The 22,315-nt window shown below is 41.2% G+C and overlaps 1 protein-coding gene across 2 annotated transcripts in view; it reads left to right on the top strand.

Annotated features, from left to right (window-relative positions):
- rrn3 (RRN3 homolog, RNA polymerase I transcription factor) overlaps window positions 1-22,315 on the top strand; it is a 44,150-nt gene that overhangs the window by 2,550 nt on the left and 19,285 nt on the right. For both annotated transcript variants that reach the window (XM_061846372.1, XM_061846373.1), the window contains exons 4-5: window positions 15,806-15,935; window positions 16,028-16,087. In XM_061846372.1, the coding sequence (XP_061702356.1) occupies window positions 15,806-15,935; window positions 16,028-16,087 (190 nt within the window). The remainder of the gene's footprint in view (window positions 1-15,805; window positions 15,936-16,027; window positions 16,088-22,315) is intronic.

Below are 22,315 nucleotides of genomic sequence, written 5' to 3'. Positions count from 1 at the left end.
CTGATAAGGAACTCGAAAAATGTATGTATGTAATATTGCGTTAAAAATTTCACATATAAGTCGATCTGGAGAATAAGTCGCACTCCCAGCCAAACTATGAAAAAAAATACTGCGACTTATAGTCCGAAAAATACGCTGAACCTTTTGTTTCTTAAAGTGTATGGAATGTCCTCAGTGCAGCTTTTTTGCTAATGTTATGGAGTTTTTTTAATGCAGAATTCGAATCTGAATTCCGTTATGAAGGAAACATTTTTATTTTTCGATTATTGGCAAAAAATGATCGCACATTGCTGGATTCGCAGAAAAAAAAAAGACTAAAACGAGGCAGAAACAGCCAAGTAGGAACGTGACGTCATAGCCGGTGACAACAATGGCAAGCATTGGAATACATTGTAAGAACGACGATAAATTTTCCGATATTTCGTGCGATGAACACTATTCTGAAGGGCCCTGCAAAGACTGTGAAGAATAAGAGCTTTATAAAGGCATTAAAGGTTATCAGTTTGAGCCAATTAGACAGCATACACATTCGACTGCAGATGAAGTAGCTGGCCATGAAGAAAGTGCCGAGCATGCAGGGAGCAGGATATGCCTCGTGTTGGAAACAAAGGCTGGGAAGCATTTTTGAAGTTCTTGGCTGGTTTAGTTAGTCATAAACTCATAAATAGTAAAGGAGTCACTGAGATTTGATGGGCGCCCTCGCGCACCATCGCACTCTCTGCACAAGCACGAAAAATCACGCGCGTAGAATTTGTTACGAGTAGAAATACATAATTATAAGCGTACATGAAAACCAATCCAGCACTGTGAACCACAGCCTGACTTTTTTTTTTTTCCCCCACATTACGGAAGCCCACGGTCTCCTGCTAGTTTACCTGACTCCGCCCCCCTTTGGCTCTTAAAGGGGTACACTAATAATTACAAACAAAGTCCACCCACGCAGTCTGGGCAACGTAAAGCTGAGACATGCAGCTTGTGTTTTCTCTCGATAATAATGGTTAAAAAAAAAAAGTACTGTTGCTTTAATGAATGTCGGGCTATGTGAATAATGGAAGAAAAAGTGGGGAAACTGGACGGGATTTTTTCTTTTTTGAGTAAAAAAGGTCTGGTCTGAAGCCAAAGTAGAAGGTACAGGATGAGATGGTGTCTAATGTTAAAATCCCACCTTGGTACAGCCTGATTGAGGATGAAAGCACAGACATTACAGTGCACAAAAAGCTAATTCTGTATTTTAAATATAAGACAACATAAGGCAACATAACATTAACCTTAAAATTGTTTGGTCGAATCATTCAGCTTTCAACACGCATTGTTAAAGATATTCTAGGATATAGCAGGTAATGCTTCAGTATCTAACTATAGTAAATATGAGATTGTGATTTACTTTGACTTGATCTAAGTTCGAACATTAGACTAGTCTGTTCATATATCTAAATGCAAACGGTCATTTTCTCCCGGGGTACCGCGCTATCTTGAAGTTGAAAACCTTTCCCCTCTCCATGCTTTAGGAAGATATGGATCATCTACTGGTAGCTTTCATCAATGGATTGACAAAAGATACCGCCGTAAATCACGCTAGATTATAACAATACATCATGATGAAATAAAATGGTTTGATTTTATGAATACTTAGTTTTGAATTTGAATGTCTATTGACCTCATTCAAAATGTCTGTCTCAGTGCAATGTCAAATTATGATTATGGTATTGGGAAACAACTACATACTGGGGCAGGGTTCGCACGTGGCCCTAAAAGTCCCTAAAAACCCCTAAATTTTCGAAGGTGCATTTAGGGGCTCCTAAAAGTCCTTAAAAATCCGCAAAAACCGGTCAAGCCCCTAAAAAGGCCTTAAATTAAAAAAAATCAAAGGGAGGACCTCTTCCGCCAAAATTCTCCCTAAAAAAAAAAAAAAAGTAGTGATCCGTCTGGCGTCAGCCGGAAATTGTCAACGGAAGTCACTGTGTTGACAACCAGTCGCCATCTTGTCGATATTCCATTGTTTGTTTCCATGAGTAGGCATTTCACTTCGTCTTCGTTACGACGTAGCGTAGTTCTTTCATCTATCCAACTTGTATCACGGGGAAGTGCATTTTTCAAGAAGTTTGGGTTGAAAGTAAGGAGTTTGGGAGCTGGGTTCGTCGAGATCCAAAAGATCGGCACATGTTTTACTGCCATCTGTGCAAGCAGAGTTACTAGCTTGAAAAGATGGGCGTCAAAGCGCCGGAGTCGTACCGGAAAAACAGGAGACACGCTGATTTGGCGAAGACTCTCATCTTCCGTTGATATGAATCTGTTTCTAAAATATCAACATAGTGAAGCATCAACTTCAGGCAGTGGTACTAGCAGTGAATGTGCACCTACAGTTGTCCAGCCATCGACTTCAACCAGCCAGAAGTCAGGCTTTATGAATGTAGTTCAATACACGAAGACAAACTCGTTAAAGGCAGAGATCGTGTGGACTTTAAAAGTAATCTGTGGCCATTAAAGTTACAAATCTTGTGAAAATAATTCGAAAGTGTTTGCAGTCATGTTCCCAGACAATGACATTGCTAAAAACTACCACTGTGGGGAAAGGAAGACTTCGTACCTGGCTACATTTGGCATCGCTGCCCACTTTTCATCTCTACTGCCTCAAAGCCAAAAAAGCCAGAATAGAGACTGACATAGCTACGCTTATTGAGAAGGCTGACAGGCTGTGTGAGGACGCAGAAGAAAAGAGGAATCTGAGGTTTATCACCGAGGCCAATGCACTCAGAGGCAGAGCAAAGGACAAGAGAGCCACTTTGGCACCTCTGCAGCAACAAATAGAGGAGGCACTGGATAGGCTCAAGGAGCTTGAGTAGGGGTGCTGAGACAGACATCAGTAGAAGACATTTGTGTATCTAGTTGCAATTGTAGTTAGAATCTACTGTTATTCTGTATACTGTTATGTGAAGACGTTGACAATGGTCATATCAATAAGAACCACCACAAGGGGCGACAGGTGATCACTGTCACAGGTACTGAGGTACTGGAACATTTGATGAACCAAGAACGGTCGATGGCACCATTGGGTGAGTCTTTTTTCCTTACTCTTGATTTTCCACCATGGCCCTAAAGTTTTCGTGTCGGCCCTAATTTTTTTCCGTGTCAGCCCTAAATTTCAGCCCCTAAGAATGCCTCTAAAGAGCCCAATTTTTTTTGGTCAGACTGAGTATGAACTCTGTGGGGTATAACAACTCAGTAAGTTATTTTAAGGTCTTGAGATTCCATCCCTAATCACACCCGCAACTTTATCTGTGGGTATGACTGACCACACCTGTACATTTTTCAAATGTGAGTGACTGGTAAAGGCTTTGATATCCTGAATGTATATACAAAATTTTCGGTCTTGTTTTAAAATTATGTAAAGGCCGGGTATTTAGTAAATAGATATGTGACCACCTGCCCGTTTATTGTACAGCGAGATGGACCTGCCTGCGTTTGTATGAGAAACTATCTGCAGTACAATGTGCGTCTCTAATTTGCGTGTACAAGGCTCGTTTATTATTGCACCAAAACAAACAGAAGATGATAACATAGTCCTAAGTTGGTATATTTTCACAAATAAGGATTTTATGAACCAAATCCGTTTAAAATGTTGCCACATTAATTTGAGAGCAATAGCTGGTGGTATCTTGCTTTACCATAAATATAATTTCGCATGGTAAACTAATGCCATAACCAGACAGTACCAGTCCCACAATAGCAGGGCCACCTGTAGATGTACGAGGCTGCGCCCCTGAAATTAGTTGTTTTTCAGACACAGGAAACTAGGTCAAAGTACACGGATTTTAATGCATATACGTTTATGTTTGGGTAAAAACATCAAAAAGGTTATGCATTTTATGGAACAGTTGAACATATTTTTGTCTAGATAAGATAATCTGCATTGAAATTGGACATTACAAACACTTTAAACATGCTAAAACCACTTCTTGGATTTAAAAGCTGTGATAAGTTGCTAAATGTACTTCATGAAAAAGAAATCTGATTTATGGTGTATGGAATAAATCACCTTAAATTGTAACATAAACATACACCATTGAGTCTTGTAACTTTTTTTTTCTCGTGACCTTATTCCATTGTTTCTTTTTCAGATTGCCCTAATCTTGACTATATTTTCAGAATTTGTTGGCCAATTAAAAAAAAAATATATATATCAAACTACAGGCAGCGAGTGATTACCAGGCTGCACTGCAGATATCAATGTTATGACAATTATCCCTTGCTTTAAAAGAAGATTCATCTTTGTCATGCAGATTTTACCCATCACAGTGAACAGACGCATTTTTTGTGGAACACAGTGGAGCAGACAGTCAAGGATATCTTCACTGTTTGGCTACCAGTGTCCCGCTCAAAGATACCACAGCCGTTTGTCCGGGAGATATTGGTGGATGGTCTAGTAGGGGTCTTGCACCTTGGACCCCGTGGTGGTAGGAAAAGGTTTTAACCATTGGGCCATAGCTGACCTGATGGGTCGTCTTCCTCCGGATTCCGTGCTTTGCCTTCCTTGTATTAGGACGGGGAATAACCCTAACACTGATGGTGTAGTGGTACAAGCGTGTGCTCGATTCCTGCTCAGTCATGGTGTCAGTATCTGCCCTGGATCTGGGTGGCAACCTGTTCAGTGTGTAGTCAACCTTTCGCCTGAAGCTAGCTGAGATAGGCTTGATTAAGAAAAAAATAGGGCTCCTACTTTTCAGAAAAAGAAACCTTTTCAAATCATGCATTTGGCAAGAATGTGTTATACAGAACAGATGGATGGATGCATGCTATGTCACCAAATCACCTAGGCATGCAACGAACATGACTGGAGTGTTATTTAAAGTGGGGGTGACATCCCTATAAACATTCTAAAATAGATATTGTAATGAAAAATACATATAACAAACAGTATTCACTTCAATGTGTATACAAAAAAAAAAAAAAAGTGAGCAGAGAGTGTGTCATCCATGCACAAAGTTGCGCAATTGAGTGTCCCTCGATATCCAAGTGGTCGCCATATTAGTCGCGTCCTCCGTCTTTGACCTCATCGCACTTCCGCCGTTGAAAACGCGCAGTGCCTGCTTTTATGGAAGCCGAACAACAGAAATATTTGGATTTTTCCAACGCCCCTTCTAACACGGAAGCTCTTTTCAAAAAGGAATACACCACACAACTGTGTGAAGTTACTGGGGCAATATTACACTATTGTTTCGAGCCCTCAGGGCAATATTACACTTCTGTTTCTAGCCAAATTCAGATGATATCCGATCACGGCCAAACCACATCCCACTTTCACCAGTCACTCACATTTGAAAAATGTACGGGTGTGGTCAGTCATGCCAGCAGTTATAAAGTTGCGGGTGTGATTAGGGATGGAATCTCAAGACCGTAAAATAACTTACTGAGTTGTTATACCCAAGTATGTAGTTGTTACCCAATACTATAATCATAATTTGACACTGCACAGACTGAGACAGACATTTTTAAAGAGGTTAATAGACATTCAATTTCAAAACTAAATATTCCTATAATGAAAACATTTTATTTCATCATGATGTATTATCTCGTGTAATTTCCGGCACTATCTATTGTCAATCCATTGATAAAAAGCCAGCAGTAGATTATATCAAAGATGCTCACTGCGTCGATCGTGATCGACTGGTCAATTGCGAGGCAGCCTTCGTCGATTGCGGGATGGCGTGCCAAGCAAAAAAAAAAATAGACGTCAACCAATGTTCCCTCTAAACTCCGCACGTGCGCAATTGTGCACTGCTGATCCAGTCTTTTCGCAGAAATTCTGCATTGCGTGAAAAAAAAATCCAATGAAAATTTAAAGTATAACATACAGCTATTCAGTTTGTGGCATTTTGCAATGTGATTCAATGAGTGAGGGATGACTAGTTGTTACATCCAATGGCATAATTCACATGCGTATTGTAAAAAATGAAAAGAAGCCGCCACTGGTTTCTTTTAGGCAGCACATGGAACTTTCTCTAACAAGACCGCTGCTCCGCCATACTCTCTTTTTCGTAGTTTACCTTACACCCCCTCCCCTCGCTCTTAAAGACGTACACTCATAATTACAATTGTTACGGTACTTACGCAGCCCATCAATATGTTTTATAATGACACCGTCCACCACCGCTGCTTGAGTTAGCAACACAGTCTGGGCAATGAAGAGCAAAGACGAGCTAGACACGCTGCTTATGTTTACTTTCGATATTAATGGAGAAAGTTAAAAAAGAAATGCTGTTGTTTCAAGATGCAATGATTGTTGTAACATTAACCTTGAAACGATTTGGGAGCATCATCATCATTCCCCCCACCCCAAAACCCCTCGGTAACTCGCGAGAGGGTGGCTGCTTGAAAAGTAGATCTTGGCGTAAAAAAGTCTGGGCACCCCTGGTCTCTATATTCCTAAAGCATGTTGAGTGGAAAAGCTTTCAACTTCTAGATAATGTGGTTCCCCCTGGAGAAAATGACTGTTTGCATTTAGATATATGGACAGACTAGTCTAACGTTAGAACTTAGATCAAGTTAAAGCCCAAGTGTCATCCCTATAAACATTCAAAAATAGATATTGTAATGAAAAATACATTATTCACTTTAATGTCTATACGAAAAAATAAATGTGAGCGGAGTTGAGCCATCCATGCGCAAAGTTGCAGAAGTGTCTGTCAGAGATGTTCCAAGAAAAACAGCTTAGACAAGCCTGAGGACTGTAGAGAGTGAACTCAAACCAACCAAGATTGTCTTTCTTGCAAGGGACAGATGGAGGACACACTGTGTGAGTGCGCTTCCTCAGACTGCCAAAATGGTAGTCCCGGTCTGTTGTTTTTATTGCATTCTCAGGTCAAAGGGTTACATGGTTATAGAGTGAAAATGCTGACACAGATGGCTACACCAACAGCACATAAACAATAAGGTACATGTTTCTTCAAGGCTGCAAGAGTGTCCTGATAAACCCACAAGAGAAAAAGCATGGCATTGTTTAAAGACATGTTTATGGCATTTGGAGGTATCCTCTTGCGGTAGAAGGGTATTATCTCCTCCCAGTGTTGAGGAGTATCTGCTTAAAATCAAAAGGGAAACATGCTGAGGCCAGGATGGAGACATTGCTTCCCAGTGTTCAGGAGTATCAGCTTGAGGTCGGCAGGAGGGCATCGCCTCCCACGTGTCACTGGGTCACACTTCAAGACACACACGTAGCTCACAAAGAGAACAATTCAGACTAAGACTAACAGAAAGAAACATGATAAAACAATCCTAACACCAATTATAGAAGTAATGATATACTATTATCATGATAACTAACATAGTAATAACTTCCTTGTCATTTCCCCCCTGTTTATCACGATAAAAATAAAACACAACATCAAACATTATCAAAAGCCGTTGCTTGAGTGGGAAGAAAACTACTCAAAAAACCCACCAGGGAAAAAAAAAAAAAAAAAGAGTAGAAACCCTTTCCCAAGCAAGAGCCAAAGTTGAGGCAAAAGACTAAAGTTGTATTTGACTAAATATACGTATAAACAAGGTAAACCTGGAAACATCAAACATTCACAACTGCATTGCTTTTCTGTGAAGTCGTCAAAAAAGGTTTACATAACAGTAGAATCATCATCATTATCAGAGTCCACGTACACTAGTTGATATTCAGACATGGCTACAATAACTTGAGCAGCTACTTTCCTCTCAACAACATCCATGACTTTCGCAGTACAGACTTTGCAAAGGGGTATACCACAAATGATACAAAAACAAGACAATAATAAAATACAAATGATAATCGTGGCTTTAGCAACAGCTATGCTTTTCCAATTTCCAAATGTATTCTGTAGCCATTGCAAAAAGTCGTTTGGTTCGACACCTTCCATACTCTTGAGTTTTCTCCCTATAAGCCCTGAATAGTGTAAGGGTTTCAGTTAATGAACCAAAGACAATGTGTGTAGAGGGATAAAGGTACAACACTCACCAGATTCAATCATACGACAAACGCCTCCTTTTTCCGCCAATATGTCTAATGCCTGCCTATTCAGCAAAGCCACAAGTGAAGTGGCATGCAATTGTGAAGCTGTATGTGTGAACAATGCTTCTGTGAAATTTGTTAACGTTAATTTTATGATTTAGATAATTGATTAGTTCAGTGTGCTTATATGTGGTTTTAGGAAAAATATAACTTATGAAAGCCAGCTGTGTGAATGCTGCTTTCGTTTCAACCAACAATTTATCTTTGTCTGGGACGACATTGGCTGTAATACAAACGTTATGGTGGGTACATTCGACCTTGTCACTTTGATAGATATTTTGCCGTGCCAATTTGACGCTCCCTGATTCCTATGTAGATTTGACCAATAATCACCATCAACGGAAGTGATATAATTCGACCAAGACAACCATTTTTTATCATTTGCATCACGGGCACTCATTAGATAAAACCAATAATCTTGCCAGTGACTCATTTTAGTTACTTCAGTATATTGCTCTTCTAAATCTGCACCCGAATAGTCAGGAACCGCTGAGATCTTGCTGAATCTTGTCTGGCGGGACTGGGATTGGTCCAGCGGGATGGTGATAGAAAGTTCTTGAGAAAGGGAAGTTATATTAATCGTCCCCGTTCTGTCCATCAGCAGCCGTAGGTTTCCCAGGATGGATGTAGACAACAGTGTATGGCTGGGCAACCGATCCGTGTTAGTGCTTTCCTTGCTGCGAGGTTGTGCACCACCTGCCATCAGGCACAGCCCTGCAAAAAGTAAACAGCATATTTGGTTGACAAGACTGCGGTCAGCCTCTGGCCGGTGGTCTGCTTCATCATCCCGAGAGAGGTGTGTTTGCCACGGAAAACCCTCTCTCCAACTGTGGTCTTTCGTCGGTACACTGGTGTGTACGTCGTGAAGATCCTACCCCGAGGGACTGGCGTCACTATGCCCGTCAGCAGGGAATCGGAGGAGCTTGCACTGCGACTGGTGGATCCAGCCGTCACGTCCCTGGACCTTTACAGCCGTAGGTGTCATTGCTATTACCTGGTAGGGGCCGTCCCAGCGTTCACTGTCCCAGCGAGGTCGTCTCAGCACTTTGAGAAAGACTTGGTCTCCCACGCGGACATGATCTGTCTGTGGAGCAGAACACATGGCAAGTCATTGTGTTTATGCATCTCATTACGGTCAAACATGTTTTTCATGTGGACTGGGATCGATGTGCCCGTTGCTTGTGATTCTGACGAGTCCAGGTCTGGAAGTCTATAAGAGCGGCCATATAGAATTTTAATTGGGGATAATGTTTTTCCTTCGGCTGGCACTATCCTCATTGCCGTTGCAACGATTGAAACACAGTCAGGCCATTGTCTTTATGAGTCTAGCTTTGACAGTTCCGTTTGTTCGTTCAACGAGCCCAGCAGATTTCGGATGATACACGCAATGACGCTTTAAGTCGATTTTCAGCAGCTGTCCAACTTTTGTCACGTTATTCACAAAATGTGTGCCATTGTCACTTTGAATCACACTTGGAATGCCAAACATTCGAATAATACGACTACACAGTGCTTTTACAACTGTCTTTGCATCAGCGTGCGCTGTTGGAAACAACTCAACCCATTTGGAGAACACATCAATTATCACCAAACAATATTGCATCCCTAATGCTTTGTTTAACTCAATGTAATCCATATGGATTGTGTGAAATGGTTCTGAAGGTAGAGGAAATGTTCCTCTTTGTGGTCTTAAATACCCTTGTGCATTATTTTTTAAACAGATAACACATTGTTTGCAAAATATTTTTGAAAAGTGTGTAAACCCATGTGTGTGATAATACTGTTGTCAATGCCACCATCTCCCCTGTTGACACATGACTCAACCCATGTGTCAATCTTGCTGCCCATCCAAACAATGATTTTGGCAGCCAGGGTTTTCCATCGGGCAATTTCCTAACCCCGTCCTTGTCAATTTTCACACCTTTGTCCTCCCAATGTGTACGTTCAGTGAGTGGTGCTTTTTTTCTGACGTGAAATCAAAATATCTTGATTTACTGCGTATGTTTTTTGTTACTCCTTTCACCAGTGCTGTGTCAACCATGGGGAATCCCTGGGCATCAGCCTTAGCTGCTTGATCAGCTAGTCTGTACCAATTGTGATTGGGTCATTTCCTGCTAAGTGAGCTTCACATTTACAAATGGCTACTTTGTCCGGTAGTTGTACTGCTTCCAGTAACTGCTGGAGAAGTGCCTTGTGAGCAACCTCTTTACCTGTTGTGGTAATTAGACCATTGTCGACAAAACGCATGAACTGAGCCCCAGCCATATTGGCTCTCAGTTCAGATTGTAACATGTTTCTTGGAAAACATCTTGCAAGCCTGGATCAGTGCAGACAATTCTGTTGCCTGTGCCGAACACACAGTTAAGTGTTGCCTGAAACAAGAGTTTTAGTTTGTGTCGTTATTGCAAATCCCACCCTGTTGCGGCCGTCTTCCCCTTTGCTTGCTTATCCGTCAACATAAACAACCTCTCCAGTCGGGAGGGGAGTCTCCATTAGGTCAGGTCACGGTTTGGTGGAAATTTGGACGTGGCTTCCACAGTCGTGTGGAGTGCCCTCTGCTGGTGCGGGCAAAAGTGTCGCTGAATTCAGTCCCCCACATCTTACAATTGTGATATGTCCCTGTGATAACAATGTCGCGGTACAATGTAAGTGCCGTGCTGGTGAATAAAATGTCATCGTTATTTCCAGAAGAAGGACTGAAACTGCGTGTGGCACTTTCAGTGTTAACTGGTGGAATAAGACTACTTCCGCAGATGCCTCAACAGCCAAAGCAGCGGCCAGCACTGCCTGAACGCACTCTGGAGTGGCTCGTGCTACGGAATCCAATTGTTGCGAATAGTATGCAACTGGTCTCATTTTTTCCTCCGTGTTTCTGCAGCAACACTGAGGTCATGAACCCGTATTTTCAGTCACTGTCTGCTCAAAGGGCCTGTCATAATTTGGGAGTGCTAGCACAGCTGAATCAATGAGTTCTCTTTTGACAAGATGAAAAGCTTTGTCGGCTTCTGGCATCCATGCAATTTTGTCTTGTAATGTCATTGGCTTATCCTAAATTATGTTCAGCAATGGTCGCATGATTTCTGAGTAATTTGCAATCCAGGCGCGGCAATAATTGCAAAGACCCAAAAATGACATCATGTGCTTTTTTGTTACAGGTTTTGGAGACTTGGCGACAGCTTGTCTCTGTTTGTCACTGACAATGCGTCCTCGCTTAGTTAAAATGTGTCCTAGACAATTGCATTTTGTCATTTGAAACTTTGTTTCCTATGTGATACAAATATTGCAGTAATGCTAATGTATCGATTTTGCATTGCTCTTGTGTGTTTGAGGCCACTAAAATGTCATCCACATATACCAAAATTTGTCTCTTGTGTGGGGCATTAAATGAGGCCAAACACCTTGTGATTGCTTCTGAGAAAATTGCTGGGGAGTCACAAAATCCCTGGGATAACCTTGTGTACGTTAATTTCTCACCTTTGAATGTATACGTTAACCAGTATTGGCTGTCAGGGTGGACAGGGATACTCCAAAAGGCATTATTCAGGTCCACCACCGAAAACCACCTGGTTCCCGGTTGTAATGAGTTCAAAAGAGTGTGTGAATTAGTAACATTTGGTGCACGCGATTGTACTGCTTGGTTTACTGCACGCAAATCTTGAATTAATCTCCATTTGTTACTGTGTGCTTTTCGGACTGGAAATATAGGCATATTACAAGGCGAGTCTGGGCACGCGTGTATAATTCCTGCCTTTTTTAATTCGTTAACTACCGGTTGGATGCCTATTTCAGCGTCTTTTTTTCAGCGGGTATTGTCGAATTATCGGACGATGTTTTTCCCTGTATAATTACTGGCGGTGTGTTTGTCATGAGTCCAACATCAGCGGGTCCAGTCCTCCACAGCCCGGATGGGAGATGACAAATGGCATCTTCCTCAACAGGGGTGAGCACATATACTTCGGCTAATCAGCTGTAGTGGACTCGTGCAAACGTATCAAAATTCCAACGAACACTCAATCGGAACCATCCTGATTCTGTTTCTTCAACGCCGTCGAAGTTTTGTGATAGGATCCAAATTTCTTGTGAAATTGTTCCGGTGAAATTGTTTGTTTCCCTCCAGTCACATTGTTTTGACTTCGCAAGTGAAATGTGTGGATGCTACCCGGGAGGGAGCAGTGGTTTCACTTCCGCGGTGAGTCTGACAGTCGCAAAACACCACCTTCCTTTCCAATAAATGTAATTGACCTGCACTTCTTGTTCAGCCAATTTGGTGTATTCTGGATCAGGGCCCGGGGAGTTTTTATACCTAATGGTGACGTAAATTATTTCGGTACTGCATGTCGCCTCCCGGCCAGACCCTCCCGTGAGCTACTTTTAGTAAATTTTCACGTGGCTGTAGAACTGCTTCCACATTCGCCTTTTTATTTCGATCATTGGGACTCTGCAACTCGATAGTATGGGACAAAACTAGGAAACGCAAACGGTTACAATTAATCGGTTACAACCGGTTTTCGATTGTTTAAAACCGAAACCGTAATCGGACTTTCGAAATCGGTTAAAATTTCCAATAATTTCTTCCGGTTCCGGTATTCCACATTGCGCTATTTTTTCCAGTATCATTTCCACTTTTTTCAAGAATGTTAACAAAACATTTTTACAAAAAAAAAAGAACAAAAATGTAACTTACACGAGTGCGTTGTTGAAAGCCGCATTCAACAAGCTTGTTTGTCAATATTGTATACAAACTACCCCATTACCGCGGAGTAAATTAATGATCGATGGTGTAGCGGCGGAGAAAAGGAGTCGGAGGCGGAGTGTCGCACACGGGAACAAAACTTGTTTTATTGGCAGACATCAAAACACTACTCTCATAACGGCGGGAACTCTGTGAACTCGTCACTCCAGAAGAGCAACAACAACAAACAGTCCGTGCGGAACCCCGCACCCCAACTCGAGGTCCCGCGGGTGAATTATGTAAACACCACAATGGTACCGATTTTAAAACCGGTTAATCGTTTTTTTGCTACAGGTGTTCGGTTAAAACCGATTATGAAAGTAAGAGTTTTTTTGCGATCCCAAGACAAAACTAAGGATTGAACTAAACCATGAGCTTCGCGTATGTAAACCTTTTTTTGGCTTGGTTTACCTGTCGCGGGGTCCCATTTTCCTAAAACGGTCACATGAGCGCCCGTATCAACTAGGAAAAGGGTTGGTTTTCCCTGGACTAGTAAAGTTAATTCTGGTTTCATCATGGGTTCAGTCTGATGCATGAAATAATTTTCAAGGTCGAACATGTTTGTGTTCCTAGACATTTTCATCATTGTCGCTATCGGAGGATAGATAGATAGTACAGGACGCTCTGCTTTTTTATTTATTTAATTTTTTGCTCGACATGTTCAGAATTTATTTTATTTTATTTTTTTTCAATTTCACGACTGAATTTCTCTGGCCCTATCAAGAAGGGCCTTACAATAAAACCACTGTTTACATTGGCTATTGTCTTTTCTCTTCTGCCCATCTTTAATAGATAATTTACTGAGAAGTTTATCCAATTCTTCACAGTTGTCTACATTCACAGAAAATCCATACTTTTTTTTGTAAATTTTGTTGTTCCCTTGTAATCAATTTCAGCTAAATGACATTTTTCCTTTACTTCAACATCGGAAAGTGGACGGTTGAAATTTTTGGTCGATTTTGCCGCCATTTCTGACGGTCTTATTTATTATAAGCGTCTAGAGATGGTTGCTCAGTTTTGAGAAAAATTCAAAGTGCCTGACTTCGGCTTAAATACCGAGCTTCTACTCCCAATTCGGAGCGGGTATTACCTGGGTGTTTTTACTCACGACCCTCAGTCAGTTTTAGATTTATCAAACTTTGGACATTCACTCTCACAGACTGATCAATTTCTGTGTCCTGAAACTAAAAGTTTTCTACTTTTCCAAGTGTTGTACAAACACTGACCTTTGAAAAATAGGAAATATAGTAGTCTTTTGACCAGATATTCTGTACTACTCTTGCAAAGTGTTATAAGAAAAAATAGGAAATATAGTAGTCTTTCGACTAGATATTCTACACTATTTTTTCCAAGTGTTATAAAAACACTGACCCGTGAAAAATGGGAAATATACTAGTTTTTCGACTAGATATTCGGTACTATTTTTCCAAGTGTAATGCAAACACTGACATGTGACAATCTCCTTTGGTTGAGACAGAGCTGCTTTTAGGGGTATGTTCAAAGCCCCCACAGTACTTATTGAACACCGTCGAGCCGGGGCGCATTTCTGCCTACCTATTATTTGGAACCCACGAAGCTCTCGTCCTCTGCACCGTGCAATCCATTTTTCACAACTAACCGGGTCTCTTGCAAACTTATGAAGGCGAAATCCATTCTCCCGAGTGTTCAAGCAATGTTCAGTAATGCAATGAGCCTGCATTTTGGCTAACATGAAGGAACAACGAGCTACCTTCCCGGAGGTAAAACTAATGGAAATAAACGAGTCCACTGGGGGGCGCCTCTTTCCTGTACGTCACTTCCTGCTTCTTCTCGAACACAAATCCCTGAGAGGATTTTCATGCCGGGAGTTACAAAAAGCTGTATACATCAAAATTATGTTTTGTGGTGGGGAAAAAAACGCATGGGCCCATATTGGCTGATGTTTTTTTCATTCATAACATACTAAAAATCATCCATTTTATGACAGGTGCCCTTTAAAGTAAATCACAATTGCATACTTAATATAGTTAGATATTAAAACATTACCTGTTATATCCTAGAAATGTTTTCAATGTAACTCAGGGATGCCCAGATTGGAAAATGGTTGGATGGATGGATGTCCCTGTCTGTTTTTCTTGGCGTAAAACTCAATTATTGCTTGCAGAATATCTTTAGTGATGCATGTTGAAAGCTGAATGATGCTTCCAAACAGTTTTAAGGTTAATGTTATGTTGCCTCCTATATTTGAAATACAGAATTAGCTTTTTGTGCACTGTATTGTCTGTGTGTTCATCCTCAATCAGGCTGTGCCAAGGTGGAATTTTAATATTAGACACCATCTCATCCTGTATTTTCTACTTTGGCTTCAGACCAGACCTTTTTTTCTCCAAAAAGAAAAAATCTCATCCAGTTTCACCACTCTTCTTTCTATTGTTCACATCCCCCGACATTCATTAAAGCAAAAGCACTTCTTTTTTTTTTTTTTTTTTTTTTACAATTTTTACAATTATTGAGTGTAAACACAAGCAGAATGTAACTCTCTTTGCTCTATGTTGCCCAGACTGTGTGCGGACGGTGTTTGTAATTATGAGTGTACCCCTTTAAGAGCCAGGGTGGGCGGAGTTAGATAAACTAGCAGGAGATGTGTGCTTCCTGTTTTTAAAAAAAAAAAAAAAAAAAAAAAGGCTGTGGTTCACTATGCTGGATTGGGTTTCATGTGCGCTGAGAATGTCTATGTATTTCTACTCGTAACAAATTTTACGCGCATGATTTTTCGTGCGACCGTGCCGTCAAATCACAGTGTCTGACGTAAATTAATGTCAAGACTATGCAAAATAAGCGACGTCTTTCAAAATCAATTTTTTTCTACTTGTAACAAATTTTACGCACATGATTTTTCATGCTCGACTTTGCAGATTTGCGAGTGCGAGGGCTCATATGCGCTCGTCAAATGTGAGCGACTGCTTTCACTGTTTGTTTCTGCATGATCAGAGGGAGAAAAAAGAAAAAGAAAAACTGCTAATGTTCTGTAACGCTTCCTGTTTGTGCGGTTTTTGCAGAGGCTACCCTGGGTGGGTCGGAGCCAGGCAGTAGCGGAGGCGTACATGGGCTTCCTCACTAACTTGGTGTCAGCACAGACAGTCTTCCTGTGTGCATGCCTCAAAATGATCGTCTCCCACTTTTCGCCCAGTAGGTTTCTACCCTGTTATAGTACCCCCCACATCACTGTCACAATATCAGCAGCCTCTTTTGGGGAATAATGTGTATGCGCTTGGTTTCAGAACGAGTAACCATCTGTGAAGAAGGAGTCGATTTCTCGGATTCAGATGATGAAGATGAAAGTACGTGTCCTTCCTTATACAATGTTCCCGTTCCTTGACCCCCTGCGAATAATCCTGATAATTCTAGTAATGGATAAAACACCCATATTTGGTATTTATACGCTAAAATATACTTCTCAAACACATTTTAAAGACCTTGTTACTCAATATAGTAAAACTTGTAGTAATGAAGTAAAAAATTTTAAATTTGTAGCATGATCAATTTAATACAGTACTGGACAGTAATAAAAAACATGATACAGTATGCACACTGTCTCACAAGCATTCTAAGCATTAATTTACATACTGTACTGAAATAAGTAACTGAAATAAATGTGTACTGACCAATAATGAATAGAAATAAACAAATAATCAAATCTTTTATGTAAAAAAAAAAAAAATAGCGATCCGTCTGGCGTCCAAATCAGCTGGAAATTGTCAACGGAAGTCACCGTGTTGACAACTAGTCGCTATCTTGTCGATATTGCATTGTTTGTTTCCTGAGTAGGCATTTCACTTCGTCTTCGTTACGACGTAGCGTAGTTCTTTCATCGATCCAACTTGTATCACGGGGAAGTGCATTTTTCAAGAAGCTTGGGTTGAAAGTAAGGAGTTTGGGGGCTGGGTTCGTCGAGATCCAAAAGATCGGCACATGTTTTACTGCCGTCTGTGCAAGCAGAGTTACCAGCTTGAAAAGATGGGCGTCAAAGCGCTGGAGTTGCACCGGGAAAAACAGGAGACACGCTGATTTGGCGAAGACTCTCTCATCTTCCGTTGGTATGAATCTGTTTCAAAAATATCAAGATAGTGAAGCATCAACTTCAGGCAGTGGTACTAGCAGTGCATGCGCACTCGGGATCGCAAAAAAACGCTTACTTTCATAACCGGTTTTAACCGAACAGTTGTAGCAAAAAAAAACGGTTTTAAAACCGGTACCATAGTGGTGTTTACATAATTCACCCGCGGGACCTCGAGTTAGGGTGCGGAACTAGTAGTGTTTTGATGTCTGCCAATAAAACAAGTTTTGTTCCCGTGTCCGACACTCCGCCTCCAACTCCTTTTCTCCGGTGCTACACCATCGATCGTTAATTCACTCCGCGGTAATGGGGTAGTTTGTATACAATATTGACAAACAAGCTTGTTGAATGTGGCTTTCAACAACGCACTCGTGTAAGTTAAATTTTAATTTTTTTTGTAAAAATGTTTTAATGTTGACATTCATCTTTCGGACTTTCAGAAAGGGCATGAAAGTATACCGAGCGTTTCCTCGATGCCATGTTTGATTTTTCTTTGATTTAACTGAATGTTCTTTTGAGTCCAACTTTACTCTAACAGCGAAAATTGAAAAAAGTGGAAATTATGTTGAAAAAATAGCACAATGTGGAGTACCGGAACTGGAAGAAATGATTGGAAAATTTAACCGATTTCCAAAGTTCGATTACGGTTTCGGTTTTAAAAAAATGAAAACCGGTTATAACCGGTTATTTGTAACTATTTGCGATCCCTAATGCGCACCTACAGTTGTCCAGCCAGAAGTCAGGTTTTATGAACGGAGTTCAATACACAAAGACGGACCCATTAAAGGCAGAGATCGTGTGGACTTTAAAAGTGATCCACAGCCATTACAGTTACAAATCTTGTGAAAATAATTCGAAAGTGTTTGCAGTCATGTTCCCAGACAGTGACATTGCTAAGAACTACCACTGTGGGGAAAGGAAGACTTCGTACCAAGTCTTTTTTCCTTACTCTTGATTTCTCACGATGGCCCTAAATTTTTTCCGTGTCAGCCCTAAATTTTTTCCGTGTCAGCCCCTAAGATTGCCCCTAAAAAGCCCTTAAATTTTTTTGGTCAGACTGAGTATGAACCCTGTATGAGGTAGCATTGTATTTTGTTCGAGTGTGTCTTTGGTTGCTTTTCTTGACCTTCTTTAGGATCATAGTTTATTGGTAGCTGTCTTCTTTGTTTTTTTCATCGTGATGAAAAGGGTTTTGCAATCTGTGGGCCGGTCCCAAGCCCGGATAAACGCAGAGGTTTGCCTTAGGAAGGGCATCCGTCTTAAAACTTTGCAAAACAAATATGAGCATTCTAGATGAAAGAATCCCATACTGGATTTGTCGTGGCCCGGGCCCGCCCCTGGCACCGTTAACCTGCAGGGCATCGGTGGAAATTAAGCTACTATGGGTCAAAGACAAAGAAGAGGAAGAAAGCGGATTTGCAGAAGAGGAGGAATGCACGGAGCCTACAACTGAGTGTAGGGACTTTGAATGTTGGGACTTTGACGGGAAAAGCTCAGGAGTTGGTTGACATGATGATGACGAGAAAGGCTGCTATATTGTGGATCCAAGAGAACAAGTGGAAAGGTGTTAAGGCTAAAAGTTTAGGAGCAAGGTTTGAATTATTTTACCATGGAGTAGATGGGAAGAGAAATGGAGTAGAGGTTATTTCAAAGGAAGAGCTACGAATTGGAGGTGAAAAGCATATCAGATCAAGTGATGAGGCTGAAACTTGAAATTGATTATCTATAATGTTAATTGGTTTCCGCTTCCCGATCTGGTGACAGCAAAAACTACATAAATGAAAAATAATTAAAAAAAATAAATAAATCCTGCTGAATTTGGACCAAATGTTGTGAATACTCGACGTGGGACGCGCCTGGTGACGACTTCAGTGGACTAAGAATCATCTGTGAAATATTACACCCAAATTGGAACCGTATCATTCACGTTGAAGCAGCGCAGCCTAGTTTAGCCTAGCCTAGCTCGCTAACAACAAGACACGTCAGTAATCAAATATTTGTCGAGGAGGAAAACATCAATCGCTAGTACCTACACGACCTGCAAAACCTACGTATCATATACAATGAGGTCCATGAGCACTAGTAGTGAGGAAGTTGGGGATGTAGAAAGGCCGACTTAAACTTGCTCCTCGGCCCAGACTTACTTTGCTTAGCTGGCTAACAACGATACGCGTTTGTGATCAAACCGTTGCTGTTGAAGAAGCATCAAACATGAGTTAACTGCATAATCTTGAACAACCTACACACCTTGTACAACGAGGACCGGGAGGATGACTCAACCTGCAACTACTGGAGTGAGAGCCATTGGTTTGAATCTCTTTCATCCCCATATCGGCATATCTGCACTATCTGCAGCCCAATGGGGGTACACAATATTGTGCGACCTGTAGGCTGGTCCAAGCCTGGATAATTACAGAGGGTTGCGTCAGGAAGGGCATCCGGCGTAAAACTGTGCCAATCATATATGAGCGTTCATCAAACGAATTCCTAACGGATAGGTCGTGGCACGGGCTAAATACGCCCGCCCCCGGCACTGTTAATCTGCAAGGCATAGGTAGAAATTCAAATAATGTAGGTCGAAGGCAAAAAAGAGGAGGAAAGCGGCTTAGTCGGCAGAAGAAGAAGAGGAATGCACAGACCCTACAGCTGTGTGGAGGGACTTTGAATGTTGGGACCATGACAGGAAAAGGTCATGAGTTAGTTGACATGATGATGAGGAAAATGGTTGATATATTGTGCATCCAAGAGAGCACGTGGAAAGGGAGTAAGGCTAGATGTTTAGGAGCAGGGTTTAAATTATTTCATCATGGAGTAGATCGGAAGAGAAATGGAGTAGGGATCATTTTAAAGGAAGAGCTGGCTAAGAATGTCTTGGAGGTGAAAAGAGTATCAGATCGAGTGATGATGATGAAACTTGAAATTGAGGGTGTTATGTATAATGTGAATCGTGGATATGCCTCACAGGTAGGATATGCCCTAGAGTTGAAAGAGAAATTCTGGAAGGAACTCGATGAAGTAGTTCTGAACATCCCAGACTCAGAAACGGTTGCGATTGGTGCAGATTGTAATGGACATGTTGGTGAAGGAAATGGGGGGACCAAGAAGTGATGGGTAAGTACGGCATCCAGGAAAGGAACTTGGAGGGACAGATAGTGGTGGACTTTACAAAAAGGATGGAAGTGGCAGTAGTGAACACTTTCCAGAAGAGGGAGGAACATTTGGTGACCTACAAGAGCGGAGGTAGAAGCATGCGGGTGGATTATATGTTGTGCAGACGATGTAATCTGAGTGTGGTTACCGATTGTAAGGCAGTGGTGGGGAAAGTGTAGCTCGACAGCATAGGATAGTGGTGTGTAGGATGACTCTGGTAGCGGGTAGGAAGATTAAGAAGACAAAAGGTAGAGGAGAGAATCAGGTGGTGAAAGTTGCAGAAGGAAGAATGTTGTGTGGCTTTTGGGAAAGAGGTGAGACAGGCTCTAAATGGACAGGGAGAGCTCCCAGAAGACTGGAATACTATTGCCAAGGTACTCCAAGAGGCAGACAGGAGAGTACTTGGGGTGTCTTCTGGTTGGAAAGAGGAGGAGACTTGGTGGTGGAACCCCAAAATACATTAATACATACTGACTGTAAGATAGTGGTAGGGGAGAGTGTACCTTAACAGCATAGGATGGTGGTGGGTAGGAAGATTAAGAAGATAAAGGTAGAGCAGAGAACCATGTGGTGGAAGCTGAGAAGAATGTTGTGCGGCCTTTCGGAAAGTGGTGTTGGTAGACTTTTACTTTTGCTCAGTTTGTGGCTTTGAGCAAGCTTGGCTTTCTGATGAGTGACATTTTCACACCCAACTGGATACTGTACTACAAATGTAGCATGTCTTTCCACATGACTCTTTATTTGACAACATCTCAGCAGTGCATGTAGGCAAACCTTCTGCACTGGCAATGAAAGCAAATTATACTGTCTAAGAAATGTTTAATCCTCTGTTCTCCTCAGCTATCTTTGTCTTTTTTCCTTTGTGATCGATGGCCCATCACACACCTAATGGTTCGTTTGGAACAGCCGCCTGCCACGCTGAGCTCAAAGAAAGTCATGTCGCAGGCTATGACAGAAATGTTGAAATTTTACATTTATTCCACACATTGTTAAGGCATTAAATGTTTTTTCCCCTCCCACAGAAAGCATATTAAAACCAAAATACATATTTACCTTCATCTTTTTCCATTTTCCCACATTTTTTAAAAAGCTCTAGGGAGTCACTAGTGCGGCGCTAAAGAGCTACATCTGGCTCAAGAGCTGCCAGTTGCCTCCATCTGCTCTGTTTTTTTTTTTTTAAATTATTATTTTATTATGCCATAGTATTCACTCCTGATATTTTCGGAGAGAAAAATCTACATTATTAATGAGAAATTAGTTATTGTTCATCTTTTACATTTCACTCACTATTTCACACTTCTGGATTGTCTTTTTTTTTAAATGATTTAAACTACACTAAGTTTTCTTCTGTCTGATCAAAGTTTTTACATAGAGTGCATCCTATTTGGGGTTTCGGAGTTTGGGTGGGCCTTTTCACAAGTAGAGTTTTAAGTAGCAGAAAGAAAATTGAAATTGCCCTTGCACAAGGTCCAGATTGAGCATTCTGCAGGTACCAAATGTGAGTAGCTTTACCGGTCGGCATGTGCATTGAAGAGGGCTATCCAACACATGGCAAGCAAATGTTTTTACCATATTATTCATCTTATTTAGTCTTCATTTTAGTGGCTTTCTCCTTTATTCCTCTGCGGTCTGCACTTCTCGTGGGTACAGAAAGTATTCAGATCCCCTTAAATTTTTTAGTTGCATCCATTTGCATATTATATAGCAATCACTAACTTAATTTTTTCCCCTCAATGTACAGCACCCCATTTCAACCGGAAAGAACAAAATTGTTCAATTTTTTGTAGATGTATTTAGAAAGAAACAATGAAATATCACAGCCGTAATTATTCAGATCCTTTGCTGTGGCGCTCATATATTAACTGTAACTCTGGTGCTATCCATTTCCTCTGATCATGAATATAACAGTGACAAATGTAACGGGATGTGAATACTTTCCATGCTTACTATAGAGCTCGTGCACGTGACGTCAAAGTTTGTACGGCGCCATATTGCCTGTCAAACCGAGCTGGTCTGCAGTGCAAGAGTCATTGAACCAGAGACGATTTTTCAAATTGCCCAATACCTCTTGTGCTGTTGGTTGTCACAATAGATGACACAGTTCTTCAAGGATATCATTCTATATTATACTAGCTGAAAAGACCAGAAATGATCGATGGGTTGCCGGTCAAACAAAGCTGCTCAGGAGTCGCTGATCCGGAACAGATTTTTCCCAATGCCCGAGACATATTGTGCTGTTGGCTGTCACAATAGACGAGACATTTCTTCAAAGAGATCATTCTATGAAATACCAGCTGAAAAG

This window comes from Syngnathoides biaculeatus, chromosome 16, assembly GCF_019802595.1.
Source record: "Syngnathoides biaculeatus isolate LvHL_M chromosome 16, ASM1980259v1, whole genome shotgun sequence".
In the NCBI taxonomy this organism is placed as follows: domain Eukaryota; kingdom Metazoa; phylum Chordata; class Actinopteri; order Syngnathiformes; family Syngnathidae; genus Syngnathoides; species Syngnathoides biaculeatus.
The sequence above is the reverse complement of the archived record's forward strand: the minus strand, read 5'-3'. Positions and strand labels throughout refer to the sequence as shown.